Source organism: Myodes glareolus, chromosome 4, assembly GCF_982192425.1.
Source record: "Myodes glareolus chromosome 4, mMyoGla1.1, whole genome shotgun sequence".
In the NCBI taxonomy this organism is placed as follows: Eukaryota; Metazoa; Chordata; class Mammalia; order Rodentia; family Cricetidae; genus Myodes; species Myodes glareolus.
In genome coordinates, this window is record NC_142029.1 from 109,878,853 (window position 1) to 109,899,910 (window position 21,058).

At 42.0% G+C, this 21,058-nt stretch overlaps 1 protein-coding gene across 3 annotated transcripts in view; it reads left to right on the plus strand.

Moving 5' to 3' along the window:
* Nucleotides 1-21,058, plus strand: part of Fat3 (FAT atypical cadherin 3) — a 459,541-nt gene that overhangs the window by 372,114 nt on the left and 66,369 nt on the right. For all 3 annotated transcript variants that reach the window (XM_085689898.2, XM_087905857.1, XM_085689900.2), the window contains exons 10-12: nt 2,981-3,177; nt 4,302-4,455; nt 6,962-7,195. In XM_085689898.2, the coding sequence (XP_085546024.2) occupies nt 2,981-3,177; nt 4,302-4,455; nt 6,962-7,195 (585 nt within the window). The remainder of the gene's footprint in view (nt 1-2,980; nt 3,178-4,301; nt 4,456-6,961; nt 7,196-21,058) is intronic.

Genomic DNA, 21,058 nt, shown 5'->3' on the forward strand with positions numbered 1-21,058 from the left:
AGACCTTTTCCCTTGGAATGCCTGCCTATCTTCCCCGCCCCTCCCCGCCCCCGCCAAAAGTTGCTGTTCACCAGAAAACCACGATAGACAAATAAGATCACTGCGCGTGCACAACGTGTCACTGCTGCTCTGTGAGGCTGCAGAGTTCAGCCAGAGTGATGTCTGCCCTGCTCAGCAGCAGCTGTCGGGGATGACCCACGTGCAGTGACCAAGAGGAAGGGTTGGTGGTGCCAGGAAAAGTCTTTCCTGAAAACCATTTGGGGCCTTGCAGCCAACACCTTGATGCTGAGACTTTCAGAGCCAGAACATAAGCCACGTGCCAAAAGATTCTAAATAATCCATCAATGCTTGTAGTCAGGTGGCTTTCCCCTTAGAAAAACCACATTATTCCGAGTGAAAAATGAATTAATTAGGATGCCCTCAGGACACTGATTCTGCTTAAGTCTGTTAGTGGAAAAGTTAATTAATCACTGCAGAATAAGATCGTACTGGAGCAAACATCGAAAGCTTGAGAAGGCCACGTTTCCCTGAGGTTCTCCTTTGTGTTTTTTTACGGAGCTTGCATTTCTCATGTAAGAACACTTCACGCATTTTGTGCCATCTCTGAAACCTGGTTTCTTATTCCATTTTTTTAAAAAAGTGTATTTCTGAAGTTAAAACACGGAGCATCTTGGTAAGAAGAGACTGAAAAAAAGGCAAGGATTTTTTACTTACTTTTATTTTGTTTCTAGGGGAGACACGCCAAGAGACCCTTTTGTACTCGAAAGAATTGTTAAATACCAGGCCTCAACTGTTTTTTCATAGTCTCTGAAGTATCAGTAGATGATTTAAAGGGCCATCCCATCAGCTTCTCTACAGTAATGAGCGCAGCACAGCTTAAAGCCCCTCATACTATTAGCAGAGCCAACCACCAACTGATTTTAATTAGATTTAGGCTTTGCTCTTGATGCAGCACAAGTTGGCTATGCTGCCTCAGACTAACAAAGGAACATTAATCATTTTATGTAACAAAGGAACGGTGTGGCCTTGCCTGCACTCAGGGCGTTTAATAGAGAGGTTAAATTTGTGTGTGTGCTGAAATCATACTCAACTAAAGCACAGTTGCATTCTAGCCAGTGGTAGCAGAAAGTGATATTACAGGGAGGACCCTGAGTCTCCCAGGGCAGGGTTTCCAGTCACCACCACCTGGGCTGGGCAAGTCTCTGATGGGAGCGAGGCTGCTCTTTATATATCCCAGCCACCCCTGACCCCTCCACCCATGGCATTCCAGCAGTAGAGACTCACAACCATCCTATGGTAACCAAACATATCTACACAGCATAGAACATCCCTGTAGAAAGACTGGAACCATTGCCCTGGATGAGCAACGTGACACCTAATATGACTGGGGTCCATTCGTCCTCTGGTTTCTTGCAGTGAAGAGACCCTGGAACCAGTGTAACACTCAGAATTCTAGGACCAAATGCTTACCTTTTATAAAAATAATAATTAAAAAAAAGATTGATTTTGAAGTGAGCCACTTCCACTCTTACAATATAAATATATAATATATTTAATATAAAATATATAAACTATAAAATAATAGTTTGCAGTATATTTCCATATGTTCTGTTTGTTGTGCTCAGAGATGACTTTGGGTGTTTTGCCCTTCACTCACTATGTGGCCCACTCTGGTTTTGAACTCATTACCTCCCATCTCAGTCTCACAGAGCTGGCATTACAGGCGCATACCACCATACCAAGCTTCACATTAAAATGGTAAACAGTTTATTTGAGGAAAAGAAAATCCATGAATTGAACTGCCGCAGACTGTTCAGAGAGATACGGGCTTCCAGGATGCCCATGCAATCAAAACCAAAGTGTACGTTGTTGATGAATGTGGAATAGTAAACAGAGGTTAGCTGGAGGGTTCTTTTGGTAACATCTGCCTTTTAGCATTTCCATAGGGTGGGGTTTGGGCTACACGCAGAGGAACCCAACAATAGGGCTGTCTCAGCTCCTCACTCGATCAGGTCGTCACCTATGGCCATTCTTCCCCTTTATAACCTGAGCTTCCCTGTGAAGCAGGAGGTTTCGTGGTCTCGTCTGCTGCTGAATCCCTGGTATCTCGAATAGTGGCCGAGCGCAGAGGATAAATACTTACTGAATGCCCAATAAATGGCCTCCTCACTCTGCATTCTGACTACTTCCTATTGCCTTTGGCCCAGCCCTTCTGGGTGTCAGAATTGGCATGATTTCCCAATTAGGGGGCAGAGGTCAAGTTTCCGTCCCTCTTCCCACCTGTGCCAAGCTTTAGTCTCCATGCGGGTTCGTGAATGGAAGCGGAATCCATTTGGGCCATTCTGTCTCCATCTTGCCTCCTTCCCTCCCATTTCTACAACCTTGCTCTCATCAATTTGATTGAATCGCAAGGCTTATCTTTAAGCTGTTTCTTAAATGACCTCTGGTTGGGACTCTTTTACGACCAGGGGTTTGTCCTGTGTGGTGCCGACTTTTCTCCCCAAACTCCAGGCCCTGTGAGAAGACCTCAGCTGTATGATAAAGCGTTCATTAAAAGATAGCTTAACAAAGCTAGCTGCCTCTCCTTGATTGTATAATCAACTCAGCGGCTAATGAAATTGTCTTGCTGACAAGAACTACAGTGTAATACCGCCTCTCTTGAGACCAAGCGGAAAGCCAATCACATCATCCCGACGAGCCAATTGATGGTTCACAATTTGAATCTGATTATCTTTAAGGGAAACTAAACAAAAGATCATTCCAGCTTCTCTAAGAGGACTTCATTCTCTCGGAAGTTTCTGTTTTACTTCTCACACAAGAAGAGAATATAAATATCATGCTTTCTTGCAGGAGAAATGAAGGGACGTTTCACTCTTTCCAGTATCATAAGGGTGGAGAGTGAGGGACACTTGAATGCACCCCCATGGGCTCTTATGTGGGTATCTACTCTGAGTCCTCAGAAACTCTGTTTCTACCACAGGAGGGAACCCCCGAGGACGGTTTGCCCTGGGCATGGTGCAGAATGAGTGGAAGGTCTATGTGAAGAGACCTCTGGATCGAGAGGAACAAGACATTTACTTCCTCAACATCACTGCCTCTGATGGACTCTTTGTCACACAGGCCATGGTGGAAGTGATTGTTAGTGACGTCAATGACAATAGCCCAGTGTGTGATCAGGTGAGCTTCAGGGATAAAACTGCTTCTTAAAAACAGACTTACTTCCTCCAAAATGGAAGTCAAGCTCATTTCTCCCTAAATTCAAAGCAGCATCTGCTCTTGTCCATTGAGCACAAGAGGGAAGGAAGCAGAATCTGGGATCAAATGTCCTAAATGTGAAGGGCATCTAGATAGCCAGCAAGATCATGAACCCAATCCCTATGCCACTCCCCCAATTAAACTGAAATAATCAGCCTTAAAGCTAATTTTTAAGAAATTCTTAAGGGTTCTTTTAAATTAATTCATAGCCTCTTTCTAAATCACTGGACCCTATGTGGTGAGTTGCCTGCTTGCAGATTACGTAGCTGTTAGTGGAGCCCAGTTGCTGAGTGAGGTCCCGAGGTCCCCCATGAAATTGCTGTCCAAATGCACAATGCTTGCACAAGAACTAGATTGCATTATTTTTCTGGCAAAATTAAATAATTGTAATCTATGTCTTCTAACCTGTGGACCAAGAGACAATATTTGTGCTCTGCATCTTAGAAGAGTGATGTATGTAGAGTTAATCTCACACACTAAGGCCAGATGTTGCCCATGACTCTGTCAAGACTGAAAACGATCCCAGGAGCCCATTTGGACAATCAGTGTCAGAGTGTCAGGTCTCACAATGCAGTGACACATCTGTTTCCTTCACTACTGCGTCCTCACCAGTCACATTATCCATGCCCTTTACATACAGGGAGTGTTCAATCCATATGTGTGGTGAACATGCACAGAGAATGTAAGGACACGAATATGTTAAGTTTCATTGCACACTGAAATATGGTCTCAGGCAAACAAAAAGAAACCACAAAAGTTAAACCATGAATACTTAAATGGTGGCTATAAAATGTGTACCACAGATAGTAACATTTCAGCCTGGTGTAACACTCATGAAGGATATTGTACCACAGGCAGTAATGGTTCAGCCTGGTGTAACACCATCATGGAGGATATTGCACCACAGGCAACAATGATTCAGCATGGTGTAACATGGAGAATGTTGTACCACAGGCAGTAATGGTTCAGCCTGGTGTAACGTTGCCATGGAGAATATTGTACCACAGGTAATAATGATTAACTCACTCTTGTTGACCTTTGCCCAGGTTGCATATTCAGCATCTCTTCCAGAAGACATTCCATCAAATAAATTCATTCTGAAGGTCAGTGCCAAGGATGCGGACATTGGATCCAATGGAGATATACAATACTCACTCTCTGGATCTGGAAACAGTGAATTTTTTCTAGATCCAGAAAGCGGTAAGATGAAATTCATTCTTTGTGGAAATGCCATTATATATCCATGTGAAAGTTTATCTTCCCATGTGGTCTCATATTGAGTAGACAATTACAGCTAGAGCCTTGATATGAAGCTCTGATGTGCTACACGCTATGAAATAAGCAGTTTATAGTGTACTTGGACACTCCGGGCCACAGGAACCTGACTTGGTTAGGGTCAGGACTTCCCTTTCCTTTCCTCTCCTCCCCTTTGCTTTCCTTCCTTCCCCCCTTTCTCCTCCTCTCCCTCCCTCCCTCCCTTCCTTTCATCTGTTTCCCCAAATTTACTCGTGTTAAATGAGCACACAGCTCTGTGAATTGGCACCAGCTTCCCAAAGATTGAAGAGGAATTGCATCACAAACACTGGTCACCATGCAAACTAGGTGTGATGCTTAGGAAGAAAAGTTGCTTGGTGGTAAAATCCCTTCAGCTCCCTTCTGGTTGTTACTAGCACCGTTGTCTGGTTTTGATTAGACATTCATGCCTAGTTTCTCCAAAGCTGTGAGCCCCCAAATGTCCTTGCATAATCAGACAAAAGTTATAAGGTAAAAGGTTATGTAAACTAAAGTCAGATGCCTGGATTGAAGGTCAGAGCTGGTGGAACAGTCATTTTCTGTGGCAGCCAATTATTTCTGTGTTGTGGATTGGGTGGTTCCTCTAGCGGGAATTGTTAAATGAAGTGTAAAGAGCAAACAGCTTGCATAGTCCCACTGCTGTGTCCATCCCAGTGAGCTAAGTCTTCGGAAATCACTGCCTTCCCCTCGTCTCCCGCCCACGGATCCTGCCAGTAAGCAAGGCCATGGTTGCATGAGAATATGCTTCTAACTCTCTGAGCCCTATTGGAAGATAGACAACCTGCAACCGCAATAAGGAAAGGCGCAGGAAAGGAGAAGACACGCAATGGCAGCTGTGTAGGAATACCACAGAAGTCACTGCTGTTCTGAGGCAAGGAGGTGGGAAACCGAGGCAATACTCTAAGAGTTAAGCAGAAGACTGCAGGGTGCAGGAGTCAGAGCATGAGAGGAGGAAGGAGCATCTCGAAATAGACCGTGCAGGGTCTGGGTGTCCTCTTGATAAACCCCTGGGAGCTTTCTGAAAAAGACACAAATGACTCAGTGTGGCCTGTGCTGGAGCACTGACTGTATTCGGGAAGGAAACCGAGGAGGAACCGACTGGTAACTCATGCGGCTTATCCAAATGCACCAATGTTATTTAAGAGGAGCAGAGATCCACAAGTCACACTTTGTACCAGATAGCAACTACTCTGGCTTCTCGCTACACTTGCCGTTCTCTACTGATACTGAAACAACCACAAAAGCAATTTCTACAGTTTTGAATATATACAAATATTCATATGAATGTGACATAAAGGTAACAAAGAGGCTATTTTAGAGGAAGATGGAGGCAAGAATATGGGAGGTGACAAGAGAGGGTAATATGGAGGAAAGAACAGACAAATATTGCATATTTCCTCTCACACGCAAAATCAGGTCCAACTCTATATCTACCTACATGGTGTGACAGGAGAGGGGAGACTGTTTGCAGAGAGGGAGGGAAGGAGAGATGGTAATGAGGCATAAATATGAGCTAAGTCCATTAGAAACGGGTTATTTTGTAGACTCAGCTTAATCCCTGTGGTGCTAGAACCTACATCCATTGCTTTTCCAGGCGCTGTGGAAAACACCCTAACAAAAGCAATGTTCAGAGGGAGGGGTGGATTCGACTCCCAGCTCTAGGGTTCAGTCCATCATGATGAGGGCCCTGCAGCAGCGGCGTGGGGTAGCTGGTTGGTCACATTGCTTCCACAGTCAGGACCAGAAATGAAGTCAGTGCTCTGCTCACTCTCTCCATTTACAGCTCAAGATCCCTGCCCAGGGAAGGGAGCCTCCCATATTTAAGATGGGCTCTAAGGCCTCAATCAGACGAATCCAAAAGTCTCTCATGGGAACTCTAATTTAGATAATCCCTTTTTAATCTGCCAGGAGCCTTGACTCCTATGGATTCTTGGTACGTCCTGCCAAACTGACAATCATTGATAATCATCACTCAAGACCTTTCTGTTAACCAGTCAGTTTTGGTGGTTTTATTTCCCTCTAGAAGATGGGGTAAAAAGGGGCATGTTTAGAAACAGGATATTATGCTCCTGAGTCTATGGGTCATGGACACGGGGACAATTATACACCTAGAGTCATCTCTTGGTGAGAGCTTCCCGCATTCGCCAGAAGAAAGAACCTCAGGAAACTCGGTGAAAGGATTAATTAATCTGAAGGTCAAGTGGTTGGTTTTCCATTGAATCTAAAATTTTGTGATATTTCCCTGATGCCTAAAAAAAAAATTGAATTTGCTGTATTTCTTCAATTTACAGGGCACTTAGGCCTTATGTCCTTGGTATTTCTTGTGCTTAGAATTCTTCATACAATTGATTTTCTGCTTGAAAAGATCATTTTTGAAAAGCCATAACAACCATGCTGCTATTTCGTTTCACAGGTGAGTTAAAAACCTTGGCCCTGTTGGACAGGGAGAGGGTCCCAGTATACAACCTGATTGCCAGGGCCACTGACGGGGGCGGCCGCTTCTGCCACTCCAATGTCCTCCTGCTCCTGGAAGATGTGAATGACAATCCCCCTGTGTTCTCCTCCAACCACTACACTGCCTGTGTCTACGAGAACACGGCCACGAAGGCTCTGTTGACCAGAGTGCAAGCAGTGGACCCTGATGTTGGTAAGTCGGTTCACCAGCCAGGCTCCTCCCACAGTGGCACACTACGCCTAGAAGTAGGTTCTAGAAGCTTCTCCTGATAGAACTCAGTAAGCCAGGTTTTTACCGCTGGGCTGGTGTGCCTCTAATGCAGGAAGAACCCTACCTATTCTCTCCCTACTTCTCCTTCCCCGTCCTCCTCTAGAATCCTAGAGAGAGAACCAGGAATCCCTCAACCTTGTAACTAAGGATGTGGGGATAGTTTACAGGATCTGGTCTTTTGCTTTGGTGATTTTCATTAAAAAAAAAAGAAAGAAAGAAAGAAAGAAAAACAGTAGCATTCTTATTTGCCTGTTCCTCTGAAGCATAGTTAAAACACTGCGTTCTACAGCAGGGAGAGTTCATTTCCATTTCTAGGAAGACTCCCGTCACAGCCTCCGCTGAAATACGACAGTCTCTATCGTACTGCCCCACGGTGCAAAGACCAATTGTTAAATGTGCTACTAGTCCAAAGTGGATTTTTTAAACTGGTGGTTTCCAGAGCCCCACCCCCATTATTTACAAACAGGCACCGCCAGCAGAGTGAGGGTGGAGAGAGAAGGAACAAAGGGAACTGGAGTCGCTAGTAAAGATTATGTTCAAACCCTTTTCCATAATGAGATGAGGAGTTGGAAGGGGCTGGAGCTAAAGGCAAGGTAGACCTAAGAGTGCATAAGTTATTTATAGGATGGAATATAGATATGAAAGGACAAACAGAGCGGTAAATCAGAGGACTAGGAAATGATGGGGTGTGTCCGTTATGCTAAGCAGGCCTTTCTTTATATAATTCACTGTCTTTCTGCTTAACTCTGAATTGACAGAAAAATTATTGGACTAATGGAAAAGCAAATACATGATAATTAGCTGACAGCAAACGTAGCACCCAGGGTCTCTTCATATTTCCCCTTACAGAAATTAGAGGCTGCACTTGAGTTATTGCTCTTCTCACATTAGCATAATTCTGAGGCCAAGACAAATCCTTTAAAAGCATGTATATTATTGTGGAAAATGGCAAACAGAAAGGTTGTTTATTAGTACGTAATTATGTAATAACTGCAAATAATCTTTTTCAAATGAAGATTAGAAAACATTCTCTGGACTCTTATCTGGAGACTTTTGGGGAAAGAGGACAGAATTAAAGCTAATGAGTCTTTTAACAATTTAAAATTCAACTTGAGGATGTGTAATTAGCCTATAGATAAAATTTCAGAAGCTGAAAGCCTTGAATTCTGCCGTTCAGTCCCTTCACGAAGTGACCAGATGTGTTCAAGCGGCCGGAGAGCAGACACACAAGTCTGGTTACTGCACATGCGGTTTGGACGATGTGTGTGTGGGATGGGGCGGGACTGAGGGATGTGGCCCCAGACGTGATGTACACGATGAAGAACAAAGTTATCTATGTGTCCTTCTTCACGTCTGTCTGGTCAGTTCACCAGGTTGGCAGATGGGGTGGAAGGAATATCTAAATTCTGATCATTTATCAGGACAGTCCTGGAAGTCTTGGAAAGTCCTGATCTTCGCATTTTCCATGACAAGCAGAAGGCTTCTTCCAAGAGCCCCCCCGTGAAGACCAAGGAACTGGGTACCATAGTTACCAGTGCAGGAAGTAGATGTGCCTGGCCATTATGTCAACCTTAGGAAACTTCCTGTATGGTACCAGACTCTTGTTCATCTTCTCAAAAGAACCATGATGGGGCTGGCCAATGACTCAGCAATTAAAAATTCCTGTCACTTGCTCACTTTGGAAGCCTGAGTTCAAATCATGAAACGCAAGCAGACATGGAAGGAGAGAACTTACTCCACGAAAGAAGTGTGGTAGACGGTGTAGAACAAATGGGCGCCTTACCATTGCCTGTGCACCAAGCTGAGGGTGCGCTAGTGGGGCTGTTCAGAGCTCACAGCAGTGTCTGTCTGTCCGGTGTCATCAGACGATGATCTTTGAGTGTCATGACTGAGCGCTTAAGACATGGTCTTTAGTGGCCCCAATGGCACACAGGTCTTCAGGGTAAATTTCTCTGTCTTTGCTAAAGTGAAAGATTAGAGCAAGCAGCGTATGATGGTTATCAGGTGCTTGAGTCAGGGATTCGCTATGCGGACCAATCAAATGTGTGGAAGCTGAGTTCACACACAGCTATGAAGCTGAATCCAGCCGTCTAGTGTGTCTCGTTGCCTCTATACAGTGCCAAACAGAGCTTGATTTCGTTATTATTACATAAAGGTCAGGTTCTTGTTGGATGCTTTAATCTCTAGCACTTTATAAATGCCATAGCACTCAGAAGATCGAAATTCCATGTGTTCAGGTCCTATAGTGTGGCAAAGAGCAACAGCTGCTTGATAGGTAGCCACCGACCCCTCTGCAGACAGGGTCCCCACTAACTGAAGGTACCACCTAGTCACAATTGCAACCTATTCTCAAGAAGAATAAAGAAATTTCTACCTTTCTTAAATAAAATCATTCTGAAATAATTAATATTTAAATAATAATTTATTTATTTAAAATAAAACAATTTATTTATTGTTTATTATTTAAATACATAAATAAATTACTATTTAATTTATTATTAATAATAATGATAATAATAATTTATTATTTAAATAAATAAAATAATTTGTCGTTTAAGTAAATAAACAATAATTTAAATATTTAAAGAATAATTAATATTTAAAATATTACTCACCAAATCATATCATTTGTACCCTTTTGAGGCTGGCGTGTTTTCTTTTAGCATAATTTGCTTCAGGTTCATTCAAGTTATTGAGTTGACTTCTAGTGATAAGTATGAATCCATTTAGCTTGGGAGACTTTTGTTAAGAACATTCCTTTAGCCAGGTAGTGGTGGCGCATGCCTTTAATCCTAGCACTCAGGAGGCAGAGACAGATGGATCTCTGTGAGTTTGAGGCCAACCTGGTCTACAGAATGAGTGCCAGGACAGGTTTCAAAGCCACAGAGAAACCCTGTCTGGGGTGGGGGGATATTCCTTTACATGAAATGGTAAACCAGTTTTATTGGTGTCGGCTCATGAACTTCTGTGTCCTTATCAAACGCTTTTGTTGGAGTCTTGGCGTTAATGGGTTTGCATTGAGATGCAGCCAGTGGAGGGAAGGGGGTAGGTGTTACAAAGTGTGGACCACAGAGTGCTTGATGCCTTTACCAAGAAAGCTTGAGGGAGCCTGTGCTGTGCCCCTTCTGCCTGGCACCTTGGAGAACTCAGCCTCCTCAGACACCAGTGGGTCCAAGTGGACTCTGACAACCGTAATCTGGCTGCATTATATACTTGGTCACTCTGCTTTGTTGAGAAATGACAAGATATTAATCCAAAATCTGATTCCATGAATTCCCAACTCCAAAAACTTTGTTATGAATCCTTAAACCTTTACTCTTTAGGTTCTCATTTTAAACATATTTTTATTTTAGTCAAGCAGGTCCTTCCAATGAATAATTTATAATGAACTAAAAATAATGTCATAAGAATTTCTTCCATTAGGAATAAAATAAAATAAAAGAAGATAAGATAATATTACACCCGTTTAATGATTTCTAAGAAATAGCATGGTAACTAGATTTTAGCATTAAGTTCTTAGTTTTCCTATAAAATGAATATATTCTCAGCTTCATAAATACTGACATGACTTCATGACCCCAAATTTATGAAAGTTTAATAATCTTTTCAGTAAAGACAAATTTTGGTCTTTTAATGCATTACTTCTTGGGGTTAATATGCTAGATTTAGTAGATATTTAGGTGGTGTGGGAGAATTGTCTGTATTCTGTCAATCATATTTTAATAAAATGCTGATTGGCCAGGCAGGCAGTATAGGCGGGAAAGCCAGACAGGAAGTAGGGGTGGAGCAAAGAGACTGGGAGTATTCTGGAAGTAGAAACTCTCTCAGCACTCCTGCGCAGATCACTGAAGAAGCAACATGTAAGCTGCCCCTGCTGGAAAAGGTACTGAGCCATTATGGCTAACATAGATGAGAATAATGGGTTAATATAAGTTATAAGAGTTAACAAGAAGCCTGACCTAATGAGCCAATCAGTTTATAACCTGATGTAGACTCCGTGTGATTTTCCTTGGGACTTGCTGGCTTGTTGGGGTACTGGGCGGGACAGAAACCCCAACAAGCTGGCCCTCATGTTACATTTAGGCTATTAACAGTTCTTAGGAGCTCAGGGTTTTGTTGGGTTTTGTTTTTCCTAAAGTCAAACAAAGCCAAAATGTATTCAAAGAGAACAACTTTATTAGAATTCAAACAAAAACAAAACAAACAACAAAAACAAAACAAAAGCGCCAGACAGGCAAGCTCTAAATCTCAGCCATTTCCTGGAGGAGAATAGGAAAGAGAAGAGGGCAAAACCACTGTGCTGCTAAGTTAAGGCAGGATGGAGGTCAGCCGCCCAGGTTAGCAGCAGGCAGCCCTGCTGTGAGAAGGGCTCTGGAGAGGAGCAGCAAAGCCCATGGCGTGTGAGAAAGCATGCTTAGAAAAGAGATAAGAAAAAAGAATAGCTATACTTTCCTTATAATCCAGAAAAGCAAACTGGCTAAAAAGCAGTGTGGTTGACTGCCTTAAAAAAGAGAGGCTATACTGTCGGCTATTCAGGCAGGGAAGAGTACAGTAGCTAATTAAATGGGTAGTTATTCTGCCCATCAGAATTTCATTTTGAGAGTTCTTTTTTTTCCTATCAAAAGAAACACAGAGTGTGGAGGATCAGAACAAAAATGCTATGACTGTTTTAGGCAGCATGGCATGGAAATTGAGTGTGAGTTTGTGCAGGGAAGCATGCTACAGTTGATGGTTTATGGAAATGCCAACTTCTAGATGCTGGGTTGTGGGGAGGAATGTTTTTCTTATTACTAATAAAGACCACAAAGAAAGGAATGTATCTCATGAGCCAGTTTCTCCCTTCTTGCTCTGTAATCCCACAAGAACTGGAATTTGGGGGAATCTCAGAAGTGCGCAGGCACACCTCCAGTATTTTATTTTTATGCAGCCAATACTTAAGAAGCAGCAGAGTAAGAAGCACTGTAAACAGGACAGCAAGACTTTCCAAGATAAGTTATTCAGAGAGATTTTCTCAAGCTACTCGAAGGTTAAGGAGCAAGTCATAAATATAGAGTCCCAAAATAAGTGGGACTTGGGAATAATCTTCAGTAAGAATAGACTAAGGAAGACATATGGACCATGAAGATGAAGCCATAAAGATGAAACTCTGGAAACCCAATTAAAGACCTAGAAGAACAGTCCAGGACAGAGGAAAGGAGCTGGGACCAGAAAATAGGACAGGGTGTGTCCATGATCATTCAGGAAGGCTAGGGAGCACGTACTCTATCAGAGACAGAAAATGGATGAGCTTGTTTAAGAACTGGATAATCAATTCTGGGCATATGGAAGACTAACACAGAACATCTAAAGTGGATTAGAGCAGGACACACGAGGGCATAGCAAACATCCTATAAAGGTATTGAGAAAGACCACAGGACCAAATGAGAAGGATCAGAGGAGGCCCCGAGAGAGACTTCCAGTGTGAAATCTGCAAACTTTGGCAAGTGACTAGGTCAATGGCAAGACAGGCTCATCAAGATCTCAACCTTAGGACACAGATGCAAGTGTTCTTTCTGCTCAAGCTAAGATGTGGTATGGACAGATAATGCATTAAGAGATGCGAAAAACTCTGCGTCTACCAGATGGGGCCCTTCCTATAAAATCAGGAGAGATTTCCTGAAGGAATCAGGAAGACCAAGGAACCTGAAAACTCTTGAAGAATTCTTCCATTTTGACCTGAGTGTGTGATTCTACTGTCCCTGTGTCATTCTTCCTAGGGGACACATGATAATCACAGCACATTTTGCCCACTGGGAATTTGTGCAACAAACCCCTCATGAGGACCATGGCATAATGGGTCCTGCACTAGTCAGAAACAGACACTGGAATAAACCAGCCTTCCTGTACATGTAATAGCATACAGGGTTTTCCAATGGGCTGGATCAACTGTTCATTCTGAAAGCATAGGCCCTGAACAAAAAAAAGAAGCGCTCCGCCAGGGAGGTGTACTCTAAAGGAAGCACTGGGGGGGGGGGGCTTCCAGATATCTTCGACAAAACTATTTCCAATGAGCCTCTCCAGCGTTCCTCCTTTCCAGTCTGTCACTTGTTGAGAACCATAAAGAGCACAGGAAAGTATGTCGGTGAGATGCTTGAACCAAGAGGAGTGACCACCAAGTGCCCTGGCCCCTTCCTGGAGTGGTGTGTGAAGTACTGCTTGTGCCTTCCTGTGCGTATTCTGTTCTTCACTGGAGCTTCTCAAATCTGATGGGCAAAGTAAAGCGCCAGCTTCCATGATCACCCTTCTGATCTCCTCACGAGGAAAAGTAAATAAATTCATCACTTACTCCATGAGAGCTATCCGGTAAGGATGTGGCTGGACACCCTATGACTTGACGCCTTTACACAGGACCTCAAAGGCAAATACAAAGAAGCACAAAGAGGAGACTCTGCAATTTCAAGTGTCAACCACCTTCAATGCTGGGGAGGGGACAGCCTGTGGAGTCAGGAGGAAGTTGGTTCGCGGGTATGCTACAGGGGATATATGCACATGTCCTGAGACTTTCTTCTACTCAGTTTCCTAAGCATTCTACACCTGCAATGTCTCACACCCCAGGTGAAACAGTGCCCAGCCTTCTCTGGATTCTATGGATGAAGCCACGGGGATGTCCCCCAGATGGCCCTAAGACACTTATCCCCTAATAAACAAATGGACCAAGATTCCACATACATGTGAAGAGATGCCTAAATGATTAGCGGCCTAAGGGTTTGAGTAAGTCTTGGGTCTCCCTCCTGTACAGTATTAGAGAGAAAGTAGCTTGCTGTGCCAACCACAAAGTGTCAATATGAAATTTGTTCAGGATGGACAGGGCTGTCTCTCAGAACTTGTCAGGCCACATTTCCCCGTTGACACTCCATTTCCTGATGGACTTTTCTCTACCAGTCCCACACCCACCCAAGCAAGAAGAGCACCTCTTAAGGACCCTAAATGACAATAAACATTAAACAAAACACAGACAATTCATGGTCTCATAGCAGCAAATCCCAAAAAAGGGGGAAACACACAAATTAACATCACCAACAATGACAACTAAGTTAACAGGAGATAGCAATTATTGGTAATTAATATCCTTTAATGTAAATGGACTCAACTCAGCTATAAAAGGCACAGGCTAACAGATTGGATCCGAAAACAAAATCCATCCTTCTTCTGCATACAAGAACACATACCAACCTCAAAGACAGACATCGTCTCAGAGGAAAGGGTTGGGAAAAAATATTCCAATCAAATATCAAATACCTAAGAAACAAACAGGTGTAGCTATCCTAATATCTAACAAAATAGACTTCAAGCTAAAATCAAGCAAAAGAGACAAGGTCATTTCATATTAGTCACAGAAAAAATCTATCAAGAGGAAATCTCAATACTGAACCCCTATGCCCCAAATACGAGGGCACCCTCATATGTAAAAGAAACCCTTCTAAAGCTTAAATTATACATTAAACCCCACACACTAATAGTGGGAGACTTTAACACTCCACTCTCACCACTGTACAGGTCAGTCAGACAAGAAATGAACAGAGAAATAAGGGAACTAACAGATATTATGACTCAAATGGACTTAACAGACATCTATAGAATATTCCATCCAAACAGAAAAGAACATACCTTCTTCTCAGCACCTCATGGAACCTTCTCAAAAATTGACCACATATTCGGTAACAAAACAAACCTCATCAAATACAAAAAAAAAAAAGGAATAACCCAATGTATCTAATCAGATCACCATGGTTTAAAACTAGAAGTCAACAGCAATACTCATTCCAGAAACCCCATAAACACATGGAAATTAAACAATACCCACCCAAATCAATGGGTCAAGGGAGAAATTAAAGACTTCCTAAAATTCAAACCATACAACATACCCAAATTTATGGGACACAATGAAAGCAGTGTTAAGAGGAAAGTTCATAGCACTAAGTGCCTACAGAAAGAAGATGGAAAAATCTCACACTCGTGATCATTTGAAAACTTTAGAATAAAAAGAAGCAAACTCACCTAAGAGAACTAGACGACAGGAAATAATCAAATTGAGAGCTAAAATCAACAAAATAGAAATAAAGAAAACAATACAAAGAATCAATGAGACAAAGAGTTGGTTTTTTGAGAAAATCAACAGAATAGACAAACCTTTATTCAAACTAACCAAAAGGCAGAGAGAGAATATTCAAATTAACAAAATCAAGAATGAAAAGGGGGACATAACAACAGACACGGAGGAAATACAGAGAATCATCAGGTCACATTTCGAAAACCTGTACTCCACAAAACTGGAAAACTTAAAGGAAATGGACAACTTTCTGAATAAATATCACTCACCTAAATTAAATCAAAACCAGAAAAGCAAATTAAATAGACCTATACTCCTCAAATTATTCTACACAATAAAAACAGAAGGAACATTGCCAAACTATTTTTGTAAGACTACAATTATCCTGATACCCTCCACAAAAAGACATTACCAAGAAAGAGAATTACAGACCAATCTCACTCATGAGCATTGATGCAAAAATACTAAATAAAATACTGGCAAATCAAATCCAAGAACACATCAGAACCATCATCCACCATGACCAAGTCAGCTTCATTCCAGAGATGCAGATATGGTTTAACATACAAAAATCTGTCAACATGATCCACCATATAAATAAACTGAAAAATAAAAACCACATGATATCTCCTTAGATGCTAAAATAACTTTTGACAAAATACAACATCCCTTTATGATAAAGGCCTTGAAAAGATCAGAAATACAAGGAACATACTTAACATAATAAAGGCAATATACAGCAAGCCAACAGCCAATATCAAACTAAATGGAGAGAAATTCCCAGCAATTCCACTGAAATCAGGAACATGACAAGGTTGTCCACTCTCTCCACATCTATTCAATATAGTTCTTCAAGTTCTAGCTAGAGCAATAAGATACCAAAAGGAGTTCAAGGGGAGACAACAGAAAAGAAGAAGTCAAACTCTCACTATTTGCTGATGATATGATAGTTTACATAAGCAACTCCAAAAATTCTACCAAGGAACTTCTACAACTCATAAACACTTTCAGTAATATAGCAGGATACAAGATTAACTTTAAAAAAATCAGTAGCCCTCCTGATGATAAAAGGACTGGGAAAGAAATCAGAGAAACAACACCCTTCACAATAACCACAAATGGCATAAAATATCTCTGAGTAACTCTAACCAAACAAGTGGAGGACTTATTTGACAAGAACTTTAAATCTTTGAAGAAAAAAATTGAAGAAGACACCAGAACATAGAACGATCTCCCATGCTCTTGGGTAGACAGAATTAACATAGTAAAAATGGTAATCCTACCAAAACTAATCTACAGATTCAATGCAATGCCCATCAAAATTTCAGTAAAATTCTTTACCGAACTCAAAAGAACGGTACTCAACTTCATATGGAAAAGCAAAAATCCCAGGATAGCCAAAACAGTCCTGTACAATTAAAGAACTTCTGGAGGCATCACAATCCTTGACTTCAAACTCTGCTATAGAGGTACAGCACTGAAAACAGCCTGGTATTGGCATAAGAACAGACAGGAGGACCAATGAGACCAATCGAAGACCTCGATATTAATCCATACAACTTCTAACACCTGATTTTTGAAAAAGAAGCAAAAAATATCAAATGGAAAAAAGAAAGCATATTTAACAAATGTTGCTGGCATAACTGGATATCAACATGTAGAAGAATGAAAATAGACCCATATCTATCACCATGCACAAAACTCAAGTCCAAATGCATCAAAGACCCCAACATAAAGCCAGCCACGTTGAACCTTATAGAAGAGAAAGTGGGAAGTACACTTGAACGCATTGGCACAGGAGACCACTTCCTAAATATAACCCCAGTATCACAGATACTGAGAGCAACAATTAATAAATGGGACCTCCTGGAACTGAAAAACTTCTGTAAAGCAAAGGACATGGTCAACAAGACAAAACGACAGCCTATATAATGGGAAAAGATCTTCACCAACCCCACTTCAGACAGAGGTCTGATCTCCAAAATATACAAAGAACTCAAGAAACTGGTCATCAAAAGAACAATATTCCAATAAAAAAAATGGAATACAGACCTAAAGAGAACTCTAAACAGAGGGATCTAAAATGGCTGAAAAATACTTAAGAAAATGTTCAACATCCTTAGTCATCAGAGAAATGCAAATCAAAACAACTCTGAGATTCGATCTTACACCTGTAAGAATGGCCAAGATCAAAAGCACTGATGACAACTTATGCTGGAGAGGATGTAGGGTAAAGGGAGCACTCCTGCATTGCCGGTGGGAATGTAAGCTGGTACATCCCCTTTGGATCAGTGTGGCAATTTCTCAAAAAATTAGAAAACAACCTTCCTCAAGACCTAGTAATACCACTTTTGGGTATATATCCAAAGGATGCTCAATCGTGCAACAAGGACATGTGTTCAACTATGTTCATAGCAGCATTATTTGTCATAGCCCCAACCTGGAAACAACCTAAATGCCACTCAACTGAAGAATGGGTAAGGAAAATGTGGAACATTTACATAATGGAGTACTACACAGCAGAAAAATGAAGACATTTTGAATTTTGCAGGAAAATGTATGGATCTAGAAAACATTATTTTGAGTGAGGTAACCCAGACACAGAAAGACAATTATCGCATGTACTCACTCATAAGTGGTTTTTAAACATAAAACAAAGAAAACCAGCCTACAAACCACAATCCTAGAGAACTTAGACAACAATGAGAACACTAAGAGAAAATTACATAGATCTAATCTACATGGGAAGTAGAAAAAGACAAGATCACCTGAGTAAATTGGGAGCATGGGGATCTTGGGAGGGAGGGTTGAAGTGGGGAGGAGAGAAGCAGGGAGGGAAGCAGAGAAAAATGTAGAGCTCAATAAAAATCAATTTAAAATGAAAAAAAATATTAGCCATTAGTATCCACTTTTACAGCTGCTGTTCTATGGCAGGCTCTGTGCCAAGGGCTTCAGATACATTATTCCCATTTTGCATAACGACCCTTCAGTTGGCATGTCATTGTTTAATTTACTCTATGCAGACTTAACTTGTTCTGAACCATAGCTGGTGATAGGATAGCAGGCATCATAAAAGGGAGTTCAGGAAGACTGGGGAACAGATATGCAGGGGATAGTAATGCTCAGATTAGTTCCCTGGACCATCTGTGTTGGTGTCACCTGAGGGCTGGAAGGAAATGAGAGACTCCAGACAAGTCAGGAGCCCTCAGAAGTCAGCCAGCAGCAAACTCACTAGGATGACTGTGCAAAAGAGTCAAAAGCCCCATTGCCAGAGAGCCCCTGGTGCTGACCGTCCTCCAGGGTTTAGGACTCGGTGGTTGGGGATGCAAAGCACAGTGGTAACTTACCTTTCAGATGGTGCCCAGGTAAGCGCGGCCTGCTGTTCCTCACACACAGAGAACCACTCAAGAACTCTATTTCTGCATCTCAAACACCTTAGCACTAGGTTACAGCTACAGATCATCTCTCAGAATAACATTTGTAATTTATAAAAACAGGAATATTACAAATTGAATATATAAATGCAAGCATTTTTTAAAGCCTCTGTGTATTACTGTGCATTTCTTCTTTAACATAGTAAATGCCAAGATCCAACACGGCATGGCTGCAAAGCCACCGGCACTGCACACACCACTGGCTTTGTCACCTACGCTAGTAAATGAACATGCCTTCAAATATAGAGATTAAGGAACAGGAAAATTTCAGTGATTGTCTAAGTCACTGCTCTATGGCTGTGAAAAGACGCCATGACCAGGGCATCTCTTGTAATAAAAGACATTTAATTGGGTACTGACTTCTAGTTTCAGAGGTTTAGTCCTTTCCCGTCATGGCAGGGGGCATGACTACATGCAGGCAGCCATGGTTCTGGAGAAGTAGTTGAGAGTTACAACTTGATCCACAGGCGGAGAGAGAGAGGGAGGGAGGGAGCGAGGGGAGGGAGGGAGGGAGGGAGGGAGAGAGAGAGAGAGAGAGAGAGAGAGAGAGAGAGAGAGACTCTGGGTCTACCATGGATCTTTGAAACTTCAAAACCCACCCCTAGTGACACACTTCCTCCAACAAGGCCACACCTCCTCATTCTTCTCAAATAGTGCCACTCCCTGACAACTTAGCATTCAGATGTATCAGTCTATGGAGGTCATTCTTATTCAAAGCACCACAGCTGCTCTCCCTCTGGTAGCTGTCTCTAACACTGAGCCCAGTGACTTGCTTCCTGTAATGTGCTTGCCCTTGGTACCACTTTGGTCATTAGCCTTAAAAAGGTCATTGCCATTCACTGTAGCTGTGGCTTCTGTTGAGTCACCTCAGGCTGCTATAGTAACCACTCGTGGTTTAAACAGAAGAGAACTGCTTTTCACAGCTCTAGAGCCAGGATGTGTTGGTTAGGACTGGGGAGGGCACGCCTGATTTGCAGACCCCTGGCTCCTTGCTCTGGACTAACATGGCCTTTTGCATGTATACTATCTGGGAAAGAAACATATTTTTCTTTTTCTCTTCTTCTTTTTTTTTTTTCCTGAATAGCTCCCGTTGCCTCCCTTTAAGCTCTCCTCAGGACCTCATTTAGCCCTAATTACCTCCTAAAAGTCTTCCATCCCACCTCTTAAAGACGAGAGCCTTGACACATGAACTTTAGGGGTCACACTCAGTCCAGAGGTTCCCTCTCATTCTCTCTCGGATCACTCACACTAGGGAATAACCACTGCAGATCTGTGAATGGCCCACATGGCAAGGGACAAGGGTTCACCTAAAACTGCATGATTCAGATTGAAAGTCAACCTGCTGCCCTTCACTGAGCTGGCAGATGAACTCACATCCCACCTGACAGTGTACTTAGCAACTTCACAAGAAACCGTAATGGAGACACCGCCAACGAAGTCACACCCAGATTTCTAATACCTAGAAAGCACAGTATAGCATGTATTCATTATACTATGCTGCTAGGGTCCCAAACAACTTGCTATGGAGCAATATAGAAATATATGAAGGCAAGTTCATAGGCATCTTAAATTCTATCTATCCATGCATCGCTAGGAATTCCCTGCGGAGTGGTTATCTCTGGAACTGTCTTACACAGTTCCATGGCAAGCCTCATGGGGACGGGTTCAGGAACCACAGTTATTTTGGCATGGTTGGGGGATGGGTGGATGTGAGATCTGTTTCCTGTGGAAATCACGGTCCTAGTAGATGTTTGCAACATCATTACTGAAATCTAGACCAAACTGTCGCTTTTTTTAAGAGACTCAGAGACTGACTGGCCATAGAAGAATTTGAAGAGAAGACCCTAACACCTTTAGTCAATATTCTATGTCATGGTGATTTCTCCTGGAAAATATTCTAAGATGGATTCAATTCTGATGTCTACCTTTCTCCTTTAAGCATCATATAATCATTGATTTTCTTGATGCCTTAGAAATCATTACCACTGAGTTGCACAGGTTAGGGCTAAATGTAGGTTTGTATGTTCCTTCTCCCAAGCTCCAATATTGTCTGAAGTATTAAATCTTTGAAGGTGGCTGAGGGAATTATTAAAATATCACTAAAATTAAATAATCCTCTGTGAGGACTGAGCAATTTAATGCATTTTCTGGAGAACAATGTACTCCAAGACTTTTGTCTATTGGATAATAAAACACTAGGCAGAGCGGTGCATGCTTGTAATCTCAACATTAGGACTAAGAGAGATCTATCTCTAGGGCTTG